Source organism: Podarcis muralis, chromosome 18, assembly GCF_964188315.1.
Source record: "Podarcis muralis chromosome 18, rPodMur119.hap1.1, whole genome shotgun sequence".
NCBI classification, from domain to species: Eukaryota; Metazoa; Chordata; class Lepidosauria; order Squamata; family Lacertidae; genus Podarcis; species Podarcis muralis.
The window spans coordinates 11,984,120-12,003,308 of NC_135672.1; the positions used below are offsets into that span (position 1 = coordinate 11,984,120).

At 48.5% G+C, this 19,189-nt stretch overlaps 1 protein-coding gene across 1 annotated transcript in view; it reads right to left on the bottom strand.

Annotated features, from left to right (window-relative positions):
* UNC13A (unc-13 homolog A) overlaps positions 1-18,592 on the bottom strand; it is a 104,516-nt gene extending 85,924 nt beyond the window's left edge. Inside the window, exons 1-6 of the mRNA XM_077921857.1 lie at positions 18,336-18,592; positions 4,994-5,023; positions 4,130-4,229; positions 2,562-2,679; positions 1,417-1,540; positions 440-513 (exon numbers count right to left, since the gene is read on the bottom strand). Coding sequence (XP_077777983.1) covers positions 440-513; positions 1,417-1,540; positions 2,562-2,679; positions 4,130-4,229; positions 4,994-5,023; positions 18,336-18,357 — 468 coding nt within the window. The 5' untranslated portion in view covers positions 18,358-18,592. The remainder of the gene's footprint in view (positions 1-439; positions 514-1,416; positions 1,541-2,561; positions 2,680-4,129; positions 4,230-4,993; positions 5,024-18,335) is intronic.
* Between the last annotated feature and the right edge of the window lie 597 nt (positions 18,593-19,189).

Below are 19,189 nucleotides of genomic sequence, written 5' to 3' on the forward strand. Positions count from 1 at the left end.
TAAGGGAGCTGGGCATGTTTAGCCTGGAGAAGAGGAGGTGAAGGGGTGATAGGATAGCCATGTTCAAATATATAAAAGGATGTCACATAGAGGAGGGAGAAAGGTTGTTTTCTGCTGCTCCAGAGAAGCGGACACGGAGCAATGGATCCAAACTACAAGAAAGAAGATTCCACCTAAACATTAGGAAGAACTTCCTGACAGTAAGAGCTGTTCGACAGTGGAATTTGCTGCCAAGGAGTGTGGTGGAGTCTCCTTCTTTGGAGGTCTTTAAGCAGAGGCTTGACAACCATATGTCAGGAGTGCTCTGATGGTGTTTCCTGCTTGGCAGGGGGTTGGACTCGATGGCCCTTGTAGTCTATTCCAACTCTATGATTCTATATTACTTACACACACACACACACACACACACACACACACACACACCCTCTTAGAAACTTACATCATCCTGATCTCGCATCGCATTGAGCCTCTCAAGCTCTTTGACCCAGTAGCGCGCTTCCTCCTCAGGTATATCTGCACAGGAAAGAGGGGAAGAATCGGAGGTGGTTCAGTTGATGGAATTAAAAAAGAAAAAACACAATTGGTACAAGCCTTTCCTGGACTGGACCGTATATAGAACATAAGAAGAGGGGTGCTGGATCAGGCAAACAGCCCCATTGATCCCAGTAACCTCTTAGAATCAGAGTTGAATGGGACCGTTAGGTTCATCCAGCCCAACCCACTGCTTCTGCAGGAAACTTTTGCCCAAGGTGGGACTTGAACTCGCGACTGTGAGGTTTAGATCCGCATGTTCAACTGACTGAGCTATCCCACAGTGGCCAACCCAAACTTTGCATGACCTCTAGGCCGTGCAGACCCCTAGTACAGTGGTCCCTTGGTTCTCAAACGCCTTGGGACTCAAATAACTTGGAACCCAAACACTGCGAACCCGGAAGGAAGTGTTCTGGTTTGCAAACTTTTTTCAGAAGCTGAACGTGCTCCGTTTTGAGTGTTACGCTTCCATTTTGAGTGTTACGCTGAGGTCTGCCTGTTTTGGCTATTTATTTTGCGTTTTTGTGGCTCTTTTTCATTTTGTTTTTGTGACTGTGTGGAACCCAGTTCAGCTACTGATTGATTGATTGATTGATTGATTGATTGATTGATTGTGTGACTGCAGTATACTGTTTTATGGATCAATGGTCTCACTAGATAGTAAAATCCATGTTAAATTTGCTGTTTTAGGGGTTGTTTTTAAAAGTCTGGAACGGATTAATCCGTTTTGCATGACTTTCTATGGGAAAGCGTGCCTCGGTTTTGGAACGTTTTGGTTTTGGAACGGACTAAATTTGAGAACCAAGGTACCACTGTAATTTGGACACACACACACACACACACACACACACCACTTTACAACCCAATCCATCCCTCCTTCCCTACCAAGCGGGAGTTCAAAGCGAGTGTCCAAAAGGATGCGGTGGAAAGTTGGGTCCTTGGTCCCAGAGATCTCATTGTCCGTCATGATGACATGGGAATCGAGAGTCAGCCATTCCCCGGGCCCCTCCTGGGATGGAAGAAAGAGGTTTGGATTTAGCCCAGCCATTGCAAAATGTGGGACGTGATCCATAAGTAGCAGTCAAGTACAACATTCCTTGTTTTCCTAGAGTGGCCATGCAGGGGAGTGTTTGGTCCAGCCAGTCGAAAACTTCCTGTTTCCTCCTGGCTGGGACATCCTTCCTTTGCATGGGACTAGAGGTGGGCGTGGCCTTACCTGTCCAGGTAACAAAAGGACAAGGCACACAGCCATCTCTCTCTCTCTCCTTGACTTCCTCTGTCGTTGGAGCAGCTTTTAGCTAGAAATGTTCTTTCAGCCAACAGAGGACACTGGGATTCTCCCAAGTAGATCCACATGTATATACTTTGTAACGAATTCTGCCGTCAGGGATCCAACTGTGAACTGATGATGTGAGTAAACTTCTTTTATAATACTTTACACAAGATTGTGGCGTGTTTATTCTTTTAAGAGAGATATAAGGGAACTTAAAGGTAAAGGGACCCCTGACCATTAGGTCCAGTCGTGACCAACTCTGGGGTTGCGGCGTTCATCTCGCTTTACTGGCCAAGGGAGCCAGCGTACAGCTTTCGGGTCATGTGGCCAGCAGGACTAAGCCGCTTCTGGCAAACCAGAGCAGCGCACAGAAATGCCATTTACCTTCCCCCAGAGCGGTATCTATTTATCTACTTGCACTTTGACATGCTTTCAAACTGGTAGGTTGGCAGGAGCAGGGACCGAGCAACAGGAGCTCACCCCGTCATTGCGGGGATTTGAACCGCCGACCTTCTGATCGGCAAGTCCTAGTCTCTGTGGTTTAACCCACAGCGCCACCCACGTCCCATAAGGGAACTTACCAGGAACCTAATAGCGAGAGGCTCACACGAGCCTGCAACCAGTTATCCGCTGTGTGTTTAAAAGGGGAATGTAAACTTTGCTAAGTAAAGGAACTTGCTAGCGCTAGCTAGGAAAGATATTAATAAACAGTATATCCTCTCCTGACTCCCTGGACATTCCCACACTTTCCACACACCTCGTTGGATTGACGGATCGTGCTTAGCGGAATCCACACGGTCCCCACCATCGTGTCCCAGATTAGACCCTTGTTCCACACTTCCACTGTCAGCCCGAGGTCAAGGCGGTTGATTTCGCTGCAAGAGAAACGTAGTTTTAATCGCACGGCGCCCGTTCTCAGGAACGGCCAGTGCCTTAAGAATATATGGACAAGCCCCTGGTTTCTCGACCTCCTCTCCAGGGTTTGGTTTGGTGAGGCCCTAAGCTCCTGAAGGTAATGGGGCCCTTTCTATGTCCAGCTGTCCTTTGTCAACAACAAATTGCAGCCTGTTTTTTGTGTTGAATATATGCTATATGGTAATTGATGGACCTAATAGGTATCTCAAGCCATTTGCGCATGTTGCCCTGCAACCAGTCCATGCAGAATGTAGGCACCCTATATATAGAAAGGAGCAAACCAGTGATATTTGAGGGAGCAGGCGAGGCCCATGACTTACATCCTAGGAGCCTACACAACACAAAACACAGTTGCTGGATGTAGGTATTATTTTATTTGTTTTTTATTTTATATTTTGGAAATGTACATCCAGGGGTTTTTTCCCCTTTAAATTTTTTTGGGGGCCCCAAGAGAGTGGGGCCCTAAGCTATAGCTTTTTTAAGGTAAAGGGACCCCTGACCATTAGGTCCAGTTGTGGCCAACTCTGGGGTTGTGGCGCTCATCTCGCTTTATTGGCCGAGGGAGCCAGCGTACAGCTTCCGGGTCATGTGGCCAGTAGGACTAAGCCACTTCTGGCGAACCAGAGCAGCGCACGGAAACACCGTTTACCTTCCCACTGGAGCGGTACCTACCGGTATTTATCTACTTGCACTTTGATGTGCTTTCGAACTGCTAGGTTGGCAGGAGCAGGGACCGAGCAACGGGAGCTCACCCCGTCGCGGGGATTCGAACCGCCGACCTTCTGATCGGCAAGTCCTAGGCTCTGTGGTTTAACCCACAGCACCACCCGTGCTTATACTTAAATTCATCACTTCTGTTCTCCGAGCGCTTGAAATGAACTGGTTCGGTTTTAGCAAAGTCCACCAAATTTGTTGAAAAATCTCTAAAGGGCTCCCAACAGAATATTAAAATTGCAATAAAACATCAAGCGTTAAAAACTTCCCTAAACAGACCTGCCTTCAGATGTCTTCTAAAAGTCATATTTTATGGGAAAGTTTTCAATTATAAAGAAATAAAGTGATATAAATAAAAAGGCACCAAAAATGTGTAGAGAAAGAAAGAAAAGGAAAAAAAACCACACACACATACACACACATATGAAAAATACCTTAACCCATACATTGATATTATTAGCCTAATACATATGTAAATATGAATAGCCTACGGCATTTTGTATAAACTCATTCCAAATATTGTATTTATCCAAGCAAAATCAATAGGCGGACTGAAGGCTCCTTGTCCACGCTTTCCCTTCTCCTTTGTCAAGGAGACCCACTATTGAGCTCCAAACCAGAATCAACAGCAAGAAACAGCCAGAAGCCCAGATTGCTGTTTGTTCCGAATGAGCACTAGAGAGCAGCTCCACTTACAACATGAAGTCTTGCTCCCAGCATGGAAGGTTTCCTCGCACCGCTATCGTCGTGCTCTTCACATTCTGGACTTTGAGGGTGACGTACGTGTTGAATTTTTCTGTACGGGGAGGAGAGGGGGGGCACACAGAATAGGACAGGTGGATAGAGAGAAGAGAACCGGTATCTGTCAGAGGAAAGCCCTTTGTTTGAATGAAAAACAGCCCCAACATTGGGAAAGTGGGGAGGGCCTGAGGGATCTTTGCACCACAGCGCCGGATATGCTTAAGATGGCCCTGATCTGGGTAGGTTGTTCTGACAAGGCATAGCTTATTGTTCAAAGAAAGCACATGGGAAGGCAGGAATACCCTCTGATATTGTGTCCTGGCTTGGACGAGCCAACGGTTGGTTGTTGCTAAGCCACAGCAACAAGGCTCTCAAAGTGGGGGCAATGGTTAAAGGTAAAGGGACCCCTGACCACTAGGTCCAGTCGTGGCCGACTCTGGGGTTGCGGCGCTCATCTCGCTTTACTGGCCGAGGGAGCCGGCGTACAGCTTCCGGGTCATGTGGCCAGCAGGACTAAGCCGCTTCTGGCGAACCAGAGCAGCGCACGGAAACACCATTTACCTTCCCTCCGGAGCGGTACCTATTTATCTACTTGCACTTTGAGGTGCTTTCGAACTGCTAGGTTGGCAGGAGCAGGGACTGAGCAACGGGAGCTCACCCCGTCATTGCGGGGATTCGAACCGCCGACCTTCTGATCAGCAAGCCCTAGGCTCTGTGGTTTAACTCACAGCGCCACCCGCGTCCCTGGGGGCAATGGTTAGTCATTCTCAACAGTCACATGACTCCCCGGGTATAGCAAGGAGAAGAGGAAAGACTCACCTTGGGGGCCGTCAAATTTGGCTTTCTTGACTGGAAGGGAAAAGAAGAAGGGGAAAGCAGAAGGGTTAGTTGTACCATTCAATATGTGCTCTCTTTTTCTTTCACTTGATTTTAAAATTGATTTATCATAAATACATGTACAAACTAGCGCATGACCGTGTAAACAGAACCATACATAAAGCATATCCAGTATACCTATGGGACCGCCTCTCCTGGTATGTCCCACAGAGGAACTTACGGTCTTCAAATAAAAACATCTTGAAGGTCCCAGGCCACAGAGAGGTTAGGCTGGCCTCAACCAGAGCCAGGGCTTTTTCGGCTGTGGCTCCGATCTGGTGGAACGCTCTGTCCCAAGAGACTAGGGCCCTGCGGGATTTGACATCTTTCCGCAGTGTCTGCAAGACAGAGCTGTTCCACCAGGCCTTTGGCCAGGGCACAGTCTGACTCCCTCCTTTGGTGATCCTCACAGAACTCTAGCCCAATGGTTGCCATTAATCTGTTTTGAATTGATTTAATAATGAAATGATTTTAGAAAGTTTTATCATTTTACTGTTGTTAGCCGCTCTGAGCCCAGCTTCGGCAGGGGAGGGCGGGATATAAATAAAATTTTATTATTATTATTACAGTGGTACCTTTGTTCTCAAACGCCTTGGTTCCCAAACGCCGAAAACCCGGAAGTGAGTGTTCCGGTTTTCGAACGATTTTTGGAAGCCGAACGTCGGGCTCTTCTGATTGGCTGAAGGAGCTTTGGTCTAAGGTAGCACATTCTAAGGTAGAATCTTTTTTTTGATAGGGAGAGGTGTCTCACTCAGAGCTCTCCATGGTGCTGAAACGCTCCCCCTGCCTTGCTACCTTGCGCGCTGTCCATTGTGCTACCTTAGACCAAGCGCTTTGGTTTCCGACCGTTTTGGAAGTGGAACGGACTTCTGGAATGGATTCCGTTCGACTTCTGAGGTACGACTGTATAAGCAAGGGCACTCGCAGCACCCAGCACAAGCTGAAGCCTCTCGGCATCCCATCCCTGGGAATTTCACCAACATTTTCTCTGATGTGTTTTGAAGGCGACGCCTTCTCCCATTCATAGAAGATTAAAAGAAGAAAGTGGAACAATTGATTGGCCCATCGCTGTCTTAAAGGAACCCGGCAGATCTTCCTTCCTCTGTTTATTTGCCCTAATTCTCGGCTGGCTAAGGGACTGGGTTAAATCCATTTCCCTCGCTCCCAGAAATCTGGTGACCTACTTCTGAGCCGTCAGAGTGACATTGCATTTTGCATTGCCGCGGAGCCTCTGGGCAATGAGGGGAACATGTGGGAAGATGGATTCTCTATCGCACTTGAACTCCTCCGCTACTGAATGGCTCAGAACTGGTTTGAACCAGCTTTTTCTTTCCTCTCGCATCTTCTGGAACGCTGTCAACTCCGTCTCGCTTTTGAATGAATTAACCACTACAGTCTCAGACCAACGAAATAAAATGCACAACATAAGGCAACTAATTTTTGGACACATATATAAAAAGACTCCCTTTTTTAAAAAAAGAAGCAGCAGCAACAACTGGTGTTGATCTTTACACTGAAGTAAGAATTACTATTATTTTTTGCAACCCAGCTAATGTAATGAGGCATTTGTAGCGTGGAAGACCAGGGTTCAAATTCCAGCTGGGTGTTGTTGGTTTTTTGATAGAGAGAAGTGTCTCACTCAGAGCTCTCCATGGTGCTGAAATGCTTTGCTGCCTTGGGAGCTGCCCATTGTGCTACCTTAGACCAAGCGACTCACTCGGCAGCCAGAGGTTTTAATTTATTTTTTTTACTAGACAGGCATTTGTATAAAGTGGGGGGGGGGGGAGAGAGAGAGAACTATTTTTAGCTGTGGTTTTCCTGACATTATTCGCTGCTGAATTGTTGCTGTTAGGAACTTGTGGTTTCAACGATGTGCTGTTGCGTATGATTGTTGAACCTGTCAGCCGTTAGCCACCCTGAGCTCAGGATGGGAGGAAGGGTGAGATATTGGAATCATGAATGAATGAATAAACTAGAGCCCACAGTACCAAGGTCCATGGAACCACGGCCAGCAGCCTCATAGGTGACTTTCACAGGTGCCTACGCAATTTATCCAGAATGCAGAAGCTAGACTGGTGACTGGGAGTGGCCACAAAGACCATATAACACCTGTCCTGAAAGACCTACATTGGCTCCCAGTATGTTTCCAAGCACAATTCAAAGGGTTGGTGCTGACATTTAAAGCTCTAAACGGCCTCGGCCCAGTATCCCTGAAGGAGCATCTACACCCCCATTGTTCAGCCTGAGGTCCAGCTCCAAGGGCCTTCTGGCAGTTCCTTCCCTGCAAGAGCAACTGTGATGGCCTGGGATTCAGACTCGGAGGCTGAACCTGAGGAATCCCAGCCTGCACAGGAGTCCCCGCCTCCAGAACCAGCTGAGCTGGGGCTGGGGCTTGAGCCTGAAGGGTCCTCACCTGTGCTGGGTCCTCAGGTGAGTCTGCTCTGGCTCCTGAGGTGATGGAGGACCCGTTGCCTGCAGGTGCTCCACTCTCAGCCCCGTCAGAGGAAGCTGAGGTTGCCTCTGGGTCCGGGAACCCTCCAGCCTCTCCTGAGCTGCAGAGGCTCAGGGCAGAGAGGCGGAGGGAACTGAGTTCCCGCAGGAGGAGGGCTCGCCTCCAGGCCAGGAGAGGTGAGTCGCCAGAGGATCGGGGCCGCCCTATGCCTCGGGGCAGATAAAAGCCGGCCAGCCCCAGTCCCAAGTTGCGGGAGCAACGTTGTTGGTAGCCGGTTCCTGCCTGCACCCTGTCCTGCCGGATCTCCTGACCTCGCCCGACTCCCTGCCTTGGACCCAGCTTCAAGCTTTGACAGACTGCCTCCATACTGCACCCTCGACCTCGGACTGGACTCGGACCTCACCTCACGGTTATCCCACAGGACCAGCACAGGGACTCCTGTCCCTGAGCTCTGCGCTTGTGGCTCAGCAATGAGACTGCGGGGAGCTGGCTGAGGGCAGACTGAGATTGGTGGGGCAGCTCCTTAGCCACCTGAACAGACCAGTTTGCAAAGCTTCCCACTCCCAGCCTTAAGACTCCATCGGCCTTGAGCTGACACAACTGTGATGATGGGCAGGTGTAGGACAGGACCCCCGAGATAGAAATAGGAGGCCGTCAAGAGGTCTTGGGGGTGTTACACCACTGCCACAATGCAACCAGTATGATAGCAGGGACCACTAAAATGGCCCATGCCTTGGTGCCTTTGTGCAAAGTGGCTCAGCTGGAGCTCTCCGTGGTGCTGATTCACCTCAACCTGCCTTCCTCCACGAGGCTCCAGATTCGACTAGGACGCTGGTACGTACAGAATAGTTTCGATTCCAGAAGGCCAGAAAACATTCTTGTTGCTTTTCCAGGCTCGTCTCCTTCCAGAGAAGAGAAAAGAGGCTGGAGCAAAAAAACACAACAACACTGGGTGCTGAGTGAAATATGGAGCCACCCACGGAACAGGTGTCCTGTCTCTGCTGCCGTCTCTGTTGACTCGACGAGATATCATTCTGCCCGCATCAAGAAATATCACCAATTCCTGGCACAGCTCCCAACCACTGCGATTTAAGGGAGGTGCCAATGTTTGCCCCATGGGGTGCCATGAGGACCTTTCTCACGTCTGAACTTAATGGTCTTACAGCACGCACACTCCCTTTTAGATGTTGTTGTTGTTTAGTCATTTAGTCGTGTCCGCCTCTTTGTGACCCCCTGGACCAGAGCACGCCAGCACTTCTGTCCTCCACTGCCTCCCGCAGTTTGGTCAAACTCATGCTAGTAGCTTTGAGAACACTGTCCAACCATCTCGTCCTCCGTCGTCCCCTTCTCCTTGCGCCCTCCATCTTTCCCAACATCGGGGTCTTTTCCAGGGAGTCTTCTCTTCTCATGAGGTGGCCAAAGTATTGGAGTCTCAGCTTCAGGATCTGTGCTTCCAGTGAGCACTCAGGGCTGATTTCCTTCAGAATGGATCTTCTTGCAGTCCATGGGACTCTCAAGAGTCTCCTCCAGCACCAGAATTCAAAAGCATCCATTCTTCGGCCATCACCCTTCTTTATGGTCCAGCTCTCACTTCCATACATCACTACTGGGATGATAATGATATATATTAAATTTAGATAATGATATATATTAAATTAAATAATTCAAATGGGTTTATTTGGGGCCGGGTTTGGGTTAAAGAGAATTGCTTTGGGATTTCTCTGAGCTCACCAGAATTTGGGAGGAACAGAACCTGGCATAGAGTCCAACTCTGGAATAGTAAAGAGATGGAACGGGCGGAAGTGGTCCTTCCCACAGGTCGTGTAATGTGGGTTGTGTGAAGGGGAGAGTCAAACAATTGCGGGAGGAGAGTGGGTGTGATATAAGTGTGCTGTTTTTCTTGGAGACAGGAGAGGGAGAGGGATTTGCAAAATAAAACCAGGTGCAGAGAGATATGCTATAAGGTAAAGGGACCCCTGACCATTAGGTCCAGTCGTGGCCGACTCCGGGGTTACGGCGCTCATCTCGCTTTACTGGCCGAGGGAGCCAGCGTACAGCTTCCGGGTCATGTGGCCAGCAGGACTAAGCCGCTTCTGGCGAACCAGAGCAGCGCACAGAAACGCCGTTTACCTTCCCGCCGGAGCGGTACCTATTTATCTACTTGCACTGGTGTGCTTTCGAACTGCTAGGTTGGCAGGAGCAGGGACCGAACAACGGGAGCTCACCCTGTCATGGGGATTCAAACCACCGACCTTCTGATCAGCAAGTCCTAGGCTCTGTGTTTTAACCCACAGCACCACCCACGTCCCCTGGAGATATACTAGATCTGATTAAATACAGGTAGGCAGATTCGATTAGGTGGAGGCAGATCAGATTAGATAGATGTGGGCGAATTTTGATAGGTTCAGAGAGATCGAGTCCGATGCAAAGATACCGGATTGGTTGAGATGGGTGCAAATTAGGTTAGATCAGGGCTGCATCTACACAACCATTTATTCCGTTTCCTCGACTTTCTCTGCCTTTCACACAACGCGAGAGGCCCTTCCAGAAATCTAGCAGAATCTACCGGAAGAGATGGAATTTGGGGTAAGGTTACCAGATTTTGTTTTCGATGAATCCGGGGACACTTTTCAACTGAATCCCATTTCGAAGAGGCCTGCTCACTGCACCATTGCTTGGAAGAACAGTGGGAAAGGAGCGGTTTTAAAATAAAATGAAAAAACCCACCAGAATGTTCTTGTTCCTCTACCTCCCTCTCTTGCTGCTACTGTGAAAGCTCCTTTATTCCCTTCTCTGCTAGATTCTGCCTCTTAAAGCCTTCACATTTAACGGAACTATTTTTAATCTCCTCCTCGTTTTCACTTCCAGATGGCATGTGGCTGCCGACATGCCGACACACACACACACTCTCTCTCTGTACTTAGAAGCGAGAGGACACGAGGCCATTTCACGAAGCCCCACAAAAATGTGCTTGGCATCTCTCTCTCTGGAAGCTCAGATTGCAAAAATCTGCCATACCTGGGTCTCAGGATCCTTCTGTTTCCCAAGAACAGTCAACTGGCGAAGCCCCGCCGTCAACAGAGGCTGGTCCGTTCAGGCCAGTTAAAGGACCGTTCCATCAACCTCAGTTGGCAAATCTGGATAGCTCAGTTGGTTAGAGCGTGGTACTGTTAACGCCAAGGTTGCAAGTTCAGTCCCCCGGATGGGACGACTGCAAATTCTTGCGTTGTAGAGGGTTGGACTAGAGGACTCTCGCGGTCCCTTTCAACTCTATGATGCTAAGCGGACTGTCTGGCCAGAGTGGTGCATGCTCTGGTTATCTCCCGCTTGGACTACTGCAATGCGCTCTACGTGGGGCTACCTTTGAAGGTGACCTGGAAACTACAACTAATCCAGAATGTGACTGGGGACTGGGAGCGGCCAGACTATATAACACCGGTCCTGAAAGACCTACATTGGCTCCCAGGACATTTCCAAGCACAATTCAAAGTGTTGGTGCTGACTTTTAAAGCCCTAAATGGCCTCATTCCAGTATACCTGAAGGAGCATCTCCACCTCCATCGTTCAGCCCGGGCACTGATGTCCAGCACCGAGAGCCTTCTGGCGGTTCCCAATCGAACCAATCGGATATAAAATAATATAAAGCTTGAACAGGCTGTATGTGTTTAACCCCCTGAAACCTTTCCTGGTCTTTTCATGCCGGGCCAGCTATTATTATCAGCAACTCGCCCACTCTGCTTAACAATGGCTGGGTAGATTTCAAAGCCAAAATTGCCTGGCAGGGAAATGTTAGATCCATTTTAAGCTCGGAACAAACTGTCATGTGAAACATCCACCTATTGAAACAAGGAACAGAAGGAATAGACCAACTTGGGGTTTCTGATCTAAGCTTAATGGTTGCGGTACCAATATATCTGACAGGGAGCAGTGCCTTCAGGGATCAATGGGGCACCCCAGTTTCTCCCCCCTAATTCTGATCTCTTGCTCGCTGCCAGAGGGAACGACGAAAGGGGAATAAGTCTCCGTCGTTTCATTTGAAAGATTTCTAAAATTGTACGTCAGGGGTACATTTAATCCAGCAAAAGGCTGTGTTGGAGTGTCCGCCCTTGGCACGCAGAATGCCCTGGGTTCGAATCTTGGTACCCCCGGATAAGGCTAGGAAATGCTTTGAAAAATGGACCAGAAGTCTGAATTGATCATAGTATTGTTCAACGCTGACATTAAGGTCCAGCTCCGAGGGCCTTCTGGCAGTTCCCTCCCTGCGAGAAGTGAGGTTACAGGGAACCAGGCAGAGGGCCTTCTCGGTGGTGGCACCCTCCCATCAGATGTCAAGGAAATAAACAACTAGACATTTAGAAGACATCTGAAGGCAGCCCTGTTTAGGGAAGTTTTTAATGACTGGTGTTTTAATGTATTTTTAACCTTGTGATACTTGCAAATGCCTCTCAGTCTCCTCTTTTCTGGGCTAAACATACACAGATCCTTCAACTGTTCCTCATCAGGCTTGGTTTCCAGACCCTTGACCATGGGTAGGCAACCTAAGGCCCGGGGGCTGGATCCGGCCCAATCGCCTTCTCAATCCGGCCCACCGACAGTCCGGGAATCAGAGTGTTTTTACATGAGTAGAATGTGCCCTTTTATTTAAAATGCATCTCTGGGTTATTTGTGGGGCATAGGAATTCGTTCATTTATTTTCAAAATATAGTCCGGCCCCCCACAAGGTCTGAGGGACAGTGGACCGGCCCCCTGCTGAAAAAGTTTGCTGAATCCTGCCCTCGACCATCTTGGTCACCCTTGTGGACCCACCTTCCAGCTTGTCAACGTTCAACAGTGAAACAGACGTGTTTGGGAAATGGCTGGCTTTCTGTCCTTGGCGGTTTTGAAGTGGAGATTTGCTGGCCATCTGTCAGAGATTTGCCAGCTGCGATTCCTGCATTGCAAAGGGGGGTTGGGCCAGATTACCCTCGTGGGTCCCTTCGGGGGTTCAATGAATCTACGACTTCTTCCCCTGCCAATTCTAGAGGCTGGAGCCGCGTCAGCTCCTCCTTCAGACCTTCCCTTCCCCCCAAAAATGAACCACACCTTTTCCATGTGTGTCGTTTGAGGCGGGAGACAATACTGAGATTTCAGCTACGTGCCTCTGCATCTTGAGGAGTGGGGGCGATGCCCTAATTTTTAAAAATTCAGGAGGCAGCTGCAGAGGAGAGTTCTATTTATTTCCCCCCACTTTCACCACGCATCACAAATCCTCGCAAGCTTGTGTACCTTCAGCCGGGCCTTACAATTAACAGCTCTCGACAACGTCTGATTTCTAAGCGGTGTCAGTTTTAGGCTCCGTGCCAGAAATAGCAGATTTGTTTCGGAGGCAGGGGAAGGAAGAAAGCTTACGCCCCAATCCAACACCCTCCTCTTAGGAGACCGGCACCCAGAGTAGGGGCACTGATAATGCAGATGTTACGGGAAAATTCTGGGCACAGGTTTACTCCACTGTCCAGCTCATCGGGTTTGCCACTCTCCTGACCAGCTAAAGGAGGAATCTCGAGCCAATAAAGAAGCAAATCAGAGGTCAGTAGACCTTTGTTGTTGCAACAAGGTTCAAACACACATGGACAGGGCCAGATTTAGGTTTGATCAGGCCCTAAGCTACTGAAGGTAATTGGGCCCTTTATATGCCCAGCTGTCCTTTGTCAACAGCAAATTGTTGCTGTTTTTTGTGTTGAATATATGCTATATGGTCATTGATGGACCTAATAGGTATCTCAAGCCATTTGCACATGTGGCCCTGCAACCAGTCCATGCAGAATGTTGTTCAGTCGTGTCCGACTCTTCGTGACCCCATAGACCAAAGCACGCAAGGCACTCCTGTCCTCCACTGCCTCCCCCAGTTTGGTCAAATTCATATTATGCGATGATCAAGTGCCTGCAAGCCAAGCCTGATGAGGAACGGTTGAAGGAGCTGGGTATGTTTAGGCTGGGAAAGAGACTGAGAGGAGATAGGAGAGCCATCTTCCAATATCTCAAGGGGCTGCCATATGGAAGTAAAAAGCAGAGACATCACCATGCCAACAAAGGTCTGTATAGTTAAAGTTATGGTTTCCCAGTAGTGATGTATGGAAGGGAGAGCTGGACCATAAAGAAGGTTGATCGCCGAAGAATGGAGGAGACTCTGGAGAGTCCCATGGACTGCAAGAAGATCAAACCTCTCCATTTGGAAGGAAATCAGCCCTGAGTGCTCACTGGAAGGACAGATCCTGAAGCTGAGGCTCCAAGACTTTGGCCACCTCATGAGAAGAGAAGACTCCCTGGAAAAGACCCTGATGTTGGGAAAGATGGAGGGCGCAAGGAGAAGGGGATGACAGAGGACGAGATGGTGGGACAGTGTTCTCGAAGCTACCAGTGTGAGTTTGACCAAACTGTGGGAGGCAGTGGAAGACAGGAGTGCCTGGCGTGCTCTGGTCCAGGGGGTCACGAAGAGGCGAACGCAACTAAACGACAAAACAACAAATCCCATGGAAGATGGAGTAAGCTTGTTTTCTCCTGGAGGGCAGGACTGGAACCCATGAAAGGAGATTGTTGAGATTTTTGGAGTGGGGATACTCAAACACACAGTTCCTGGTTCTATGGGCAACAACTCGGACATTTTGAGGGAACTGGGTACGCTTAACGTAGAAAAGCGGAGATGCGATGGTCATTCTCCAACATCTGAACGGCCGTCTCATGGAAGACGGAGGAAGATTGTTTTCTGCTGCGAACCCTCGGCTCCACCAATTGGGGACCGTTGAAACAGCCGCAACTGACTACATCACCGCCGCTGCCAAATCTCTAGAAGGAGCCTTCCGTAAGGGCATTCATTCATAAACGGTTCCCAGAAAGCACATGTTTCCAGAATGGCTGAGAAGCCTGGAGCCTGGCCCTATCGGACACCTCTGATTTATAGATTTGTGCCGATGACTACCATTAACCTTTTATTCGCTCCCTTTTTTTTTGCAGACTCGGTCCTCACCAGCTTCTACAAACCCTCAAGCGATGAGATTTCTGGAAGGATGTCCCTTAGGAATCCTGCCTGGTTGTTTAGACGACCTGCTTTTAAGCTGATTTTGTTTTCGTTTGAACTTTTCTAAGGATTGCTGTTCCTTTCCCCATAATCTTATCGATTGATCCTTTCTATAGAACAGCGCTGAGGATTTTCTTTACACCCAAGCTGTGTAATCTGACGAAATAATAACAGTATTTTTTTATTTATACGCCGCCTTCCCCAGCCAAGACCGGGCTCAGGGCGGCTAACAACCAATAATAAAAACAAGTTGGTTAAAATACAATTTAAAAAGATTAAAATACAACATTAAAACATTAGGAAGCAGTCTCTGTAAGTAGTAAAAGCGTCAAATTCCCATGGCTTGCCTCTCCACCAAACCCCACACACACCCTGCCCTGTATTCATTTAACCTGGAATGCCAACTGCTCAAAACCGCAGAAGGGGACAGGCCTTCTGTGCTCAAATAACTTCTGTTCACACCAGAACAGCCCTTTATTAAGCCAGTTCATGAGAACTAGAATCCTGACTCAACCTTTTGGAAGGAGGAAAGCAGCTGAGCGGCAGAGGACCCGCTTGCCCCAACTTTGGCCCCTGATCCGTCTCCCGGTTAGGGCTCTGGCGACAGGCTCCGGCCTGAAACCCAAGCGTGTCGACATGGCTGGATGGCCTAGTGGTCTGACATGGTTTAAAGGAGCTGCCTAGGACTGGTCAGCAGTTCAAATCCCCGCAATGACAGGGTAAGCTCCCGTTGCTCGGTCCCTGCTCCTGCCAACCTAGCAGTTTGAAAGCACGTCAAAGTGCAAGTAGATAAATAGGTACCGCTTTGGCGGGAAGGTAAACGGCGTTTCCGTGCACTGCTCTGGTTCGCCAGAAGCGGCTTAGTCCTGCTGGCCACATGACCCGGAAGCTGTACGCCGGCTCCCTCGGCCAGTAAAGCAAGATGAGCGCCACAACCCCAGAGTCGGCCACGACTGGACCTAATGGTCAGGGGTCCCTTTACCTTTACCCTTTATTTATTTATTATCACAGGGCCTGTTATTTCGACACTGTTATTCCGACACTGTTATTTCGATTTCATATAACACACTTTTACCATAATTAAACTTTTTCTTAATATATCTTCTTATATCTGCCTTGCAACTATTACTGAAGTTCCTCGAATGCTGCAACCGAGTTTAAACTACTATATTTATATTCTAAATATTCTTTGGAAACCTCCCATTTTGAAACAAATCCTTGTTTTGATTTATTCTTTATTTTTTCTGATAAACCATCTAATTTTGCATGTTTTGTCAGCTTTTGAACCCAATCTTGGGAATTTCATTACTCTTCCAGAATTCTTCCTTCTTTTAAATGAGCTGCAACTTAAAGCACAGTCACACACCACAGCCTGTGATAGTATTTGCTATCGAGCTACAAAGCTTTCAGCCGAATGGGAGATACACAGCTTTGCAGGCCCTCCAAGTGCGCCCGCTTTCCAGGATTTACAGAAACCGTCCCGGTTCCCAATTTGAACCCGCTTTTCCTTAAGGACGTCCCTATTTTCATTAGGGAAATGTTGGAGAGTATGGAGTTATCCAACCCCGCCCCCCAGAGCCGTCCGAAGACAGCCGTGTATAGGCAACTTTTAAAATGTTTAATATTATTAATATTTTTTTTATATACCCCACCCATCTGGCTGGGCTTCCCCAGCCACTCTGGGCTGCTTTCAACAAATTAAAATACAGTGACGCCTCAAACATTAAAAGCTTCCCTAAACAGGGCTGCCTTCAGATGTCTTCTATTGTTTTGTTATTACATATATGAATCTATTGGAGTGGCTGGGACGACCCAGGCAGATGAGTTGAGGGTATAAATAGTAACATTATTGTGGAATAGGATAATAATAAATGAAGTGAGCTTACAGGGAACCAGGCACAGGGCCTTCTCGGTGGTGGCGCCCACCCTGTGCAACGCCCTCCCATCAGATGTCAAGGAAATAAACATCTACCTGACTTTTAGAAAACATCTGAAGGCGGCCCTGTTTAGGGAAGTTTTTAATGTTTATTTATTTTAACACTTGATTGGAAGCCGCCCAGAGTGGCTGGGGAAACTCAGCCAGATGGGCGGGGTATAAACAATTATTATTATTATTATTATTATTATTATTATTATTATTATTATTGGAAGTTTTTAATGTTTGATGTTTTATCGTGCTTTTAATATTCTGTTGGGAGCCGTCCAGAGTGGCTGGGGAAACCCAGCCAGAAAGGCGGGGTGGTATAAATAATATATTTATTATTATTATTATTATTATTATTATTATTATTATTATTATTATTTCTGTGGGAACCAATGGGAGAATGGAAAGGGGTCGGGGAGACCTACACACACACCCCTAAGGGTCATCTATTCCAATTCTCTGCAATGCAGGAATATGCAGCTGTCTCATTCAGGGAATCGAACCTGCAACCTTTGGCTTTTATCAGCACCACGCTCTAACCAACAGCTGCTCCGTTGACCATGCTGGTTGCTGGGAGATATAGTTTAACAACCACTGGGGGGTGGGGGGTGGCAGATGTTCCCCATCCGTGTTTCACAGAACTTTTAAAAAAACACCCCAAAAACCAGATTAAGAACAAGAACTTCTCAATATAGATACAGGCTCGCAGGACGCTTGCCTTAACGCTGAGTCCATCTAGCTCCGTATTTCCAACACTGACTCACAGCAGCTGACTAGCACTGACTGGCGGCAGATCCACAGCCTTTCCCCGGATAGGTAGAGATCCAGCTAAACCCGACTCAGCGAAGACCCGCCAACGCCAGCCAGTTTCAGAGTAGACCCATCCATGGGCATGGATCTTCCTTACTCCTATCCATTTCAGCGGGCCTACTCTGAACACAACCTAGTTAGGAGCTCCCCAGTGGATCTGATCCACAACAGCCAGGATCGGACGCAGCCCCTTTGGCCGTACAGAAATATATTTAAAAACCTTCCCAGGTGTAGACATGCACAGAGATAATACGGTAGCTTTTTAAAATCCTTTTTAACCGCACTGCCTTTTACGCGCGCAAGGGAGAAAAGGGAAAACGTTGAAAATTAGCGAGGGGGGGGGGGGTGCAAGCGACCGACCCCGGATCCCCGACATTTCCATTTAAATGGTAATAACGGGAACGTGTGGGATAGGTGCGAAATTCACACCTTCCCCCCACGCCAGCCGGGGGGAGGATTAATTCGGCGCCTCAATTATCAGAGGGGGGGGGACCATCTGGAGGGATGAAATGGAAGGAAAATGAGAGAATTAGCCCTGATCCTTCTTTAGATCAGCTTTCCTCGTAAAAACCGAAGCGAGGAGATTGTCCGGTTTGGAGGAGCGCATCTCTCAGCAGCCACACACACAGAGATGTACCACACCCTCGGCTCCGCCACACACACCTCCCATTCATGAAAAATGCCTGCCTTTTAAATATGCCCCGGAGACGAGGTTCCCCTCTTCCACCGACACACCGAGGAGCGCCCGTAACCGCAAAACGCATTCGCTATATATCCCTCCACACAAATATCCCTGGATACAACAGCGGAATACGCACCGCACCACACCAAAAAAATATATCTCCCCTCCACCCAAAAAAAACCCCCACCAACCGCCCCATCTTTTTGCTGTCAAATCGCACCCCCCCCCCCCGCCTTCGTTTTCGCAGAGGCACGAGAATCCAATTTCTAACCTGGATCACACCGACATTAAAACCCACATCATTTGGAGAGATAAAATGGGAATAGACTCTCGATTTGGGGTTTTCTTTTAAAGGCACATTACCTCCAACACAGAGCAAAGACATGGTCCTTTCTTAATTTCTCTCTCTCGCCAATTTTTTACACCTTCCCTTCGGCGAGGCTGGCTTTTCAGATTTGGCTCTCAGCTGGGACCTGGGTTGGGAGAGGCTGCGCGCTGTCGTCGCCTTCTGGGAAATTGCATACTTCTGGAATTGTTCCACCTTCCTTGGGTTTCTCTAGCAGCCAGCCATTTTATTTCAGCACCAAGGCCTTTGGACAGCTCCTGACGTCAGGGTGATGAAAGAGAGAAAGGGGGGGGAGAGAGAGAGAGAGAGAGAGAGAGAGAGAGAGAGAGAGAGAGAGAGGGAGGAAGACCAAAAAAAAAGAAGGAGGCGGATTTATAAAGGACCACCTGATCTGGGCTGAGATTTCACATCTTAAAGGCACCCGTTATAAGAGGCCGCAGTTATGCTGCCGAAACGCCTCTACGTTAACCAGGCAGATCTCCACACGCTTCCTGGTATGTCCTACAGAGGACCTTACGGTCTTCAAATAAAAACATCTTGGAGGTCCCAGGCCACAGAGAGGTTAGGCTGCCCTCAACGAGAGCCAGGGCTTTTTCGGCTGTGGCTCCGATCTGGTGGAACACTCTGTCACAAGAGACCAGGGCCCTGCGGGACTTGACATCTTTCCGCAGGGCCTGCAAGACAGAGCTGTTCCACCAGGCCTTTGGCCAGGGCACAGCCTGACTCCCTCCCTCGGCAATCTTCGCAGAGCTCTGGCCCAATGGTTGCCAGTGGCTTGAATTAATTAATTTTATAATGAATGATTTTAGAGTGTTGTTTATGCTGTACTTTTGTACTGTTTTATTGTTGTTAGCCGCCCTGAGCCCGGCTT